The sequence below is a fragment of the Babylonia areolata genome, chromosome 27 (assembly GCF_041734735.1).
Source record: "Babylonia areolata isolate BAREFJ2019XMU chromosome 27, ASM4173473v1, whole genome shotgun sequence".
Classification (NCBI taxonomy): Eukaryota; Metazoa; Mollusca; class Gastropoda; order Neogastropoda; family Buccinidae; genus Babylonia; species Babylonia areolata.
Genome location: NC_134902.1, coordinates 6,695,942 through 6,704,624, shown reverse-complemented (window position 1 = coordinate 6,704,624; position 8,683 = coordinate 6,695,942). Strand labels below are relative to the sequence as shown.

Sequence of the window (8,683 nt, the reverse complement as noted above, 5' to 3'; positions counted from 1 at the left end):
CCGCGGTGGCGTCACGAGCTGTGACGTCACCTTGCACGTGCAGGCAGAGTCTCTGAAGAGACGTCTGAGTGAATTGAGAGGAGGAGGAGGAAGAGGAGGAGGAGGTCGTTGGTGCCTGGACGTGAACAGACTGCAGACGATCAGGACACAGCTCAGGGAGATGTTGAAATCTGAAGGTCAGTGACTCCAGGCGATGGAGGCGTGTGTGTGTGTGTGTGTGTGTGTGTGTGTGTGTGTGTGTGTGTGTGTGTGTGTGCACGCGCGCGCGCAGAGCGTAGGGGGAGGGGGGGGGAGTAGAGAGGAGGAGAGAGGGAAGTGAGAATGATTAAGCATGAGCATGATGAAAAGAAAGTAAAGAGAGATTCAGAGAAAAGGCCTTTTGAGAGAGAGAGAGAGAGAGAGAGAGAGAGAGAGAGAGAGAGCTCAGAACTCAGAACTTAATTTAATGCCAACCTGAATGGAGTTTCCGTCGAGAGGCTGTGACCAAGCATGTCTTCTGTTGTGAACGATTTGAGAACATGGCATTGTTTTGCACACTTGACAGAGACAAAAATCCCCCCCAAAACCACCAACAACAAAACAACAACAACAACAACAACAACAACAACAACAACACCAACACACACACACACACACACACACACACACACACACACACACACACACACACACACACACACACAGAGGCAGACAGACCGACCGACTGACAGATGGGCAGAGAGACAGACAGCCAGACAGTTGACACTAACAGCCTTCAAGACTCACTTGTGCTTCGCGCTTTATCCAGTAAAGGAATCACGAAGAGAAAAAAACAACAAAACCCGCAGAGATTTGAAAAATCGTTGAAAAGTGCTCTGTATTAATTAATATGAAATATAAAATAAGCTTGGGAGAAAATAAAACAGCAACAAAAAACGAACCCCCCCAAAAAACAACAACAAAAACCCCCAAAAAACACAGAAGGCATGGAGCGGGATGGAACCAGGCATGTTCAGTTCCCAAGGAAGCAGACTAATCCCCACTGCTGCAGCGCATCTGACGTCATTTGACTAAATATGATACTTTCTTCTTCGTGTGATAAATAGATGTGACTGTAGTGGACGTAATAACGCCGTTTGAATCATGTTTTTTGTGTGTTTTATTATATCTGGATTATTCTTTTATTTCAGTGGTAAAGGAGACTTTGCCATCCCTTCAAGCACACCACAACACATGGTAGATCTCTAGATCTGCATGAAGAAGCTGAAAGAAATGATCGATTCATTTTTTTTTCTTTTATGTTCATTCCAGTTAATTCAGTGTCCACTTTAGAATATTTATATGCAGTAAACACGTCGACTGTGTATTTAGTATCACTGTATGTGTTCTGTCCAGAATTTGTATTTCTTTCCTTTTAATTGTGAACAAGAAAAACGAGGTCATGTCGTCTTCGAATACAACCAAGTCTAACTCAGTGGGAAGCAGTTTTTAGAATTTTCGGATTTCGGAACGAACTCAGCGAAATAAACCGTTAATGATTCGGAAAAAAAAACTCAGGCTTAATTCGGGAGACTTATAATGTGTTATTGGTATGACTGTGAAGATTTTTTTTTCATACTATGTTTATGTGAAATTTGGTATTGGCAGACAAAGTATTTCCAGAGAAAATGGCAATGTTAAAGTTTACCACAGACACACAATAAGACACACACACACACACGCACGCACACACACACACACACACACACACACACACACACACACACACACACCCGAACACCAGGTTAAAACATAGACTCACTTTGTTTACACAAGTGAATCAATAAAACACGTCAGTTCAAAAAAACAATAATCAACTGTTCAGTAACAATAAACACTAATGTTTTGTTTTTGTGGATTAAAGAGAGAAAGAAGAAGACAATTATGACATACTACTACTACTACTGCTGCTGCTACTACTACTACTGTGATGATGATGCAACCATTAGGCCTATTGTGATGTTAAGTGGTGGTGATATTTGAGATATTTATTGACGCGAGTGACAATAGTAATGATAATAATGATGATAATGTCGTTCTAAATTACGATGAAAACAATGTGCTAGTGATGATGATGATGTAGTCGCTAACGATGATGACGAAGAAGAGGATACTGTTGTTGTTGATGACGACGACGTTCGGTGGTGATGATCGATTCCAGACCCACAGACCACTCCAGATGCCATCCCCCCCGCTCCATCTGCTGCGTCAGCCCCCTCCTCCTCCGTTCCCACCCCCACCTCGGCTCACCTCCCCCCACCCTCCATCCCCTCCACCTCCCCCACGTCATCACTCCCCTCCCCAGCCACCCGCCCTTCCACCGCCCCCACCTTCACCCCACCTGTTGATGTGATGACGGCGGAGCCAAGGTGCGTCTTCAAGGTGCCCCCCAGAGCAGCTGCCGACCAAGACAAGCCCTGGATCACCGCCGTCGTCTGTCTGCCGGGCGACACCCTCGTCATGGCGGACCACTTCAACAGGAAGGTGAAGGTGATGGGCGTGGCGCCCCCCCACGCCGTGTCCTCTCTCCCCATCCAGGAACCACCACTCCGCCTGGCCGTGCTGTCTGACGGCGTGGTCGCCATGACGACGGGGTCACGTGGTGTCTGTCTCATGGACGTCACCGCCGGCACCGTGGCAGTGCGGTCACATGTCCGGACCGCCAGGCAGTACGACGGGATAGCCGGGCACAGTGACGGGCATCTCATCGCGAGCTGCGAGGAGGATTCCACAGGCCTGGCTTCTGTGGACGTGCTGAACAGACAGGGTCACCTGGTCAGAACGGTGACCGACAGCACCAGGCTGACAGGACTGGCGTCACCTGAATACCTCTTCAACACACGTGACCACCACGTCCTGGTTTCGGACTATCAGACAGACCTGGTTCACCGGGTGTGCGTCCCTTCTGGCCAGGTGACCCAGACTTTTCAGCATGCTCATCTGAAGGGGCCCAGACAGGTGTGCTCTGACGGAAGCGGTAACCTGTATGTTGCGAGCGAGGACTCTCAGTGTGTCTGTGTGAGGAGCAGAGCAGGAGACTGGAGGCGACTGGTGACGCCTTCTCTGCACCGTCTTCCACGGTCTGTCTTCCCGAGCAGTCTGTGTCTGACCAGCTCTGGTCATCTGGTGGTCAGCTGGGATGGTGCTGTCGGCGGCAGCGTTGTGGTTGGGTACACACTGTGAAAGAGCTGGCTGTTAGCTCACTCAGTACGGCCAGTCCTCTCTTCTCCTCTACACAGACCCCTCGGGTGTCCAGTGGGTGTCTGAATGACCCAACCTTTAGCTTCCGTCGTCAGAATTGTGGTATTCTTTGTCAACATTCACCTCTTCAGTATAAGAGCCTCCCGCTTGCAATAATTTGATGATGGTAACTGGGGTGAAACGCTGTTAACGTCGTCTCTTTCGCCGTTCGTATGGAGAGAGTTAACGGTGTGTGTGTGTGTGTGTGTGTGTGTGTTGGGAGGTGTGGTTCGTGACGTTATGATTTGGATGAATGGATGGATGGGTTGGTAGATAGGTCTATCTGTTTATCGGTCTATCTCTTTTATCAGTTTGAAGGTTGTAGCTCTGATGTGGGTCCTCCCCCCCCTCTCACGTGTTTCTCTATGCACGTGTGTGTGTGTGTGTGTGTGTGTGTGTGTGTGTGTGTGTGTGTGTGTGTGTGTGTGTGCGTGTGTGTGTGTGTGCGTGTGCGTGTGTGTGTGTATGCGTGTGTACGTGCCTGCGCGCGCGTGTGTGTGTGTGTGTGTGTGTGTATGTGTGTGTGTGTGTGTGTGTGTGTGTGTGTGTGTGTGTGTGTGTGTGTGTTGAAAGGACTGGGTGACATTTCAATATAAAGTCACTTACATCAATGCAAATTTCAACAAAGATTTCGTCATTCCTGTCCTGTATGAAAATGTTGTTGTTGATTGTAGTCATGATGGAGACGATTATATGGTTGTTGTTCTTGTTGTTGCTGTTGTTGATAATGATAAAGTTGTTGTTGCGTTTGTTGATTTTGTCAGTGTTGTTTTTGATTATGATGTTGTGTTGTTGTTCTTACTGCAGTTTACTTTTTTTTTAAACTTTCTTTTGTACGACCCAGGCACGTGTTTTGCAGTGATGGACATTAGCATCAGTGTTTACTTATTGATCTGTTTATTTACATAATATCTATTTATCAAATTATCTTATATACATTGATTGATCGATCTGTTTATTTATCTTATTCATGTGTCATGTATCTATATGTTTATCGTTTGTCATGATATTTCAATGGAAGCAATGGTGTGTGTACATTCACTGAAACTGAAAAAAAAGCACAACATTGTTAATGGGTTTGTTCCATTATCGCAAGGCTGGTTCCTTGGGAGACATTGAAGACAAAACAAAACTCTTATCAGCGAGAAACACTGGTTCATTTGATTTAAAAAAAAAAAAGAAACAAGAGAGGCAAGGCCTTCAAGACTCACTTGTGATAAATTAAGTCCCCTAGCATTAATTACAGAGTAATTTCCCTTTTTTACTATCTGCACCAAAACGTTTGCAAAATAAATAAAAATTCCATGCTTAGCAAAAGAAGTTCCTGTTTGAACAAAAAATGACAATAATGACTCCTCTTGTTGTTGTGTCAGAATAAGAGGTCAAAGTGCCAGGTTTAGAGAATACAAAAAATATAAATATAACAGTAAATGCAGTTTGCATATAATTAGGCTTCTTTTTTTTATATTTTTTGTGCCCATCCCAGAGGTGCAATATTGTTTTAAACAAAGATGACTGGAAAGAACTGAATTTTTCCTATTTTTATGCCAAATTTGGTGTCAACTGACAAAGTATTTGCAGAGGAAATGTCAATGTTAAAGTTTACCACGGACACACACACACACACGGACACACACATACACACACACACACACACACACACAGACACACACACACACAGAGACAACCGAACACCGGGTTAAAACATAGACTCACTTTGTTTACACAAGTGAGTCAAAAAAGAAAAAAAATAGTGGGAGCTCTGTGATCAATGGTTTCTCCACTGCAATGAGAACTCACGTACAGCTTAACATTGTCTATATATAGAGAGAATCTGAGCGCGCTGGTTCGAATCCCGGCTCAGCCGCCGATATTTTCTCCCCCTCCACTAGACCTTGAGTGGTGGTCTGGACGCTAGCCATTCGGATGAGACGATAAACCGTGGTCCCGTGTGCAGCATGCACTTAGCGCACGTAAAAGAACCCACGGCAACAAAAGGGTTGTTCCTGGCAAAAATTATGTCGAAAAGTCCACTTCGATAGGAAAAACAAATGAAACTGCACGCAGGAAAAAATACCAAAAAATGGGTGGCGCTGTAGTGTAGCGACGCGCTCTCCCTGGTGAGAGCAGCCCGGATTTCACACAGAGAAAATGTGTTGTGATAAAAAGAAATACAAATACAAATGTAAAGGACTTTGAATCTCCAAACTAGGAGGCACGACTACACTGGCTCTTAGTGCTGCAGCCTTTGGGGGCTAGCTGGCCTCTGGGAACCATCCCAACGCCGACTGTCCTGTGACCTTCTTGGGCCGACAGAGTGGGAGGGGGCGGGGGGGGGGGGGGGGTAACTTGGGCAAAACACTCCACTGTGATCGAATTTTAGCCCAGACTGTTGGAACAGCTGTTGCTTCCTCTGTTGTTCTGATGTAACGTTACAGTCGCTCTGGGCTGACTGTTATACCTTGTTTTGTGCAATTTATTTGACGTCCCACCACCACTCACAAGACCACTCACAAGACAAGGCAAGACAAGGCAAGACAAGACAAGGCAAGACAAGACGTGTTTATTTCAGAACTCCCCGTGAAGGCACATGAAAATGCACTCAAAATTATTTACAGTGGCCATACCAACTGTTTGGTTGAGACAGAAATTAAGACATATCGGGTGTCCCCCCCCCCCCCCCCCCCAAAAAAAAATGAACCGCTTTTTGACAAGTATTTTCTCAGTGATGGAGAAACCGAATTCATTGAAATTTTTCACACAGTAACCTTAGGGTATCATCAACAAGTCTGCAAAATATCTAAATGTTCGGACGCAGATTATGCGAGTATTGTCAAATTCAAAACAGCATGTCAAAAAAAAAAAAGTAACAAGCAATAGTTACATCATTGAACAATGTACACATACTAGAAGTGAATGGGCGCTTACCTCAAACACAATGGGCGTTTATCACAAATGCAAATATGACAACTTCACTGTATATTAAAACAGAGAGAGAAGTGAAAACAAGATGATTAAGGGACACGCTCCTGGTCTATCGAGTTGAACCAGAAAGCATTCACTAAAATGTTCAGGAATGATAACGATTAGATAACCTCCGTCATTCTGATTCTCTCGCATCTTTTAAATCTCGTCTCAAAACTCACCTTTTCCCTCAGCAATAAGTTCAATTGTGGCAGGTCCACTTCCTTTTCGCTAGGTGTGCTTGACTATGTGTGTATACATATGTATGTGTACATAACTACATGCATGTATATGAATGTGTATTGTGTGTGCGTGTGTTTATGTAAGTTTGTGCCTGCCTATGTGTGCGTATGTGTTAGGGTAGCTGTTAGATACACATGTATGTTAAAATGTATGTATGCAGTGTGTGTGCGTGCGTGCGTGCGTGCGTGTGTGTGTGTGTGTGTGTGTGTGTGTGTGGTCACATTTTGGTGTGTTTATGTAACATAGACATAATGTTTTATGTTGACAAAAGCGTTTTTGTAAAGCACCTAGAGCAGATTTCAGGTTAGTGTGCTATATAAGTATCCATTATTATTATTATGATCAGATCGGTCAACAATCGTCCGTGTTGGTTTTTCCTCGTGAATAAAGAACGAAATTTACAAACATCATTCACAGTTCACGCCGTCATCACTGACGGACCTGTCTCTTCCACTGACAGCAGCAGCAGAATCTTGGAGCACTCCTGGCAGAACCAACAGTTCACACCATCACTGACGGACCTGTCTCTTCCACTGACAGCAGCAGCAGAATCTTGGAGCACTCCTGGCAGAACCAACAGTTCACGCCATCACAGACGGATCTATCTCTTGAACCAACAGGTCACGCCATCACATAGGGATCTATCTCTGGAACCAACAGTTCACGCTATCATTACAGAGGGATCTGTCTCTTGAACCAACAGTTAACACCATCACAGACAGATCTGTCTCTTGAACCAACAGTTCACGCCATCACTGACAGATGTGTCTCTTGAACCAACAGTTCACGCCATCACTGACGGATCTGTCTCTTGAACCAACAGGTCACGCTATCATTACAGAGGGATCTGCCTCTTGAACCAACAGTTCACGCCATCACTGACAGATCTGTCTCTTGAACCAACAGTTCACGCCATCACTGACGGATCTGTCTCTTAAACCAACAGTTCACGCCATCACTGACAGATCTGTCTCTTGAACCAACAGTTCACGCCATCACATGGGGATCTATATCTTGAACCAACAGTTCACGCCATCATTACAGAGCGATCTGTCTCTTGAACCAACAGTTCACGCCATCACATAGGGATCTATCTCTTGAACCAACAGGTCACGCCATCATTACAGAGGGATCTGTCTCTTGAACCAACAGGTCACGCCATCACATAGGGATCTATCTCTTGAACCAACAGGTCACGCCATCATTACAGAGGGATCTATCTCTTGAACCAACAGGTCACACCATCAAATAGGGATCTATCTCTTGAACCAACAGTTCACGCCATCATTACAGAGGGATCTATCTCTTGAACCAACAGGTCACACCATCAAATAGGGATCTATCTCTTGAACCAACAGGTCACGCCATCATTACAGAGGGATCTGTCTCTTGAACCAACAGGTCACGCCATCATTACAGAGGGATCTATCTCTTGAACCAACAGGTCACGCCATCATTACAGAGGGATCTGTCTCTTGAACCAACAGTTCACGCCATCACTGACAGATGTGTCTCTTGAACCAACAGGTCACGCCATCAAATAGGGATCTATCTCTTGAACCAACAGGTCACGCCATCATTACAGAGGGATCTGTCTCTTGAACCAACAGGTCACGCTATCATTACAGAGGGATCTATCTCTTGAACCAACAGTTCACACCATCACTGACGGATCTGTCTCTTGAACCAACAGGTCACGCTATCATTACAGAGGGATCTGTCTCTTGAACCAACAGTTCACGCCATCACATGGGGATCTATCTCTTAAACCAACAGGTCACGCCATCATTACAGAGGGATCTGTCTCTTGAACCAACAGGTCACGCTATCATTACACAGGGATCTATCTCTTGAACCAACAGTTCACACCATCACTGACAGATCTGTCTCTTGAACCAACAGGTCACGCTATCATTACAGAGGGATCTATCTCTTGAACCAACAGTTCACACCATCACTGACGGATCTGTCTCTTGAACCAACAGGTCACGCCATCACATAGGGATCTATCTCTTGAACCAAAAGGTCACGCCATCATCACACACGGATCTGTCTCTTGAACCAACAGTTCACACCATCACTGACGGATCTGTCTCTTGAACCAACAGGTCACGCTATCATTACAGAGGGATCTATCTCTTGAACCAACAGGTCACGCCATCATTACAGAGGGATCTGTCTCTTGAACCAACAGTTCACGCCATCACTGACGGATCTG

General features: G+C 45.3%; 1 protein-coding gene across 1 annotated transcript in view; it reads left to right on the top strand.

Moving 5' to 3' along the window:
• LOC143301202 (uncharacterized) overlaps positions 1-4,767 on the top strand; it is an 11,983-nt gene extending 7,216 nt beyond the window's left edge. The window contains exons 2-3 of the mRNA XM_076615320.1: positions 1-176; positions 2,180-4,767. The exon at positions 1-176 is cut by the window's left edge and continues 867 nt beyond it. Coding sequence (XP_076471435.1) covers positions 1-176; positions 2,180-3,201 — 1,198 coding nt within the window. The 3' untranslated portion in view covers positions 3,202-4,767. The remainder of the gene's footprint in view (positions 177-2,179) is intronic.
• Positions 4,768-8,683: the final 3,916 nt, after the last annotated feature.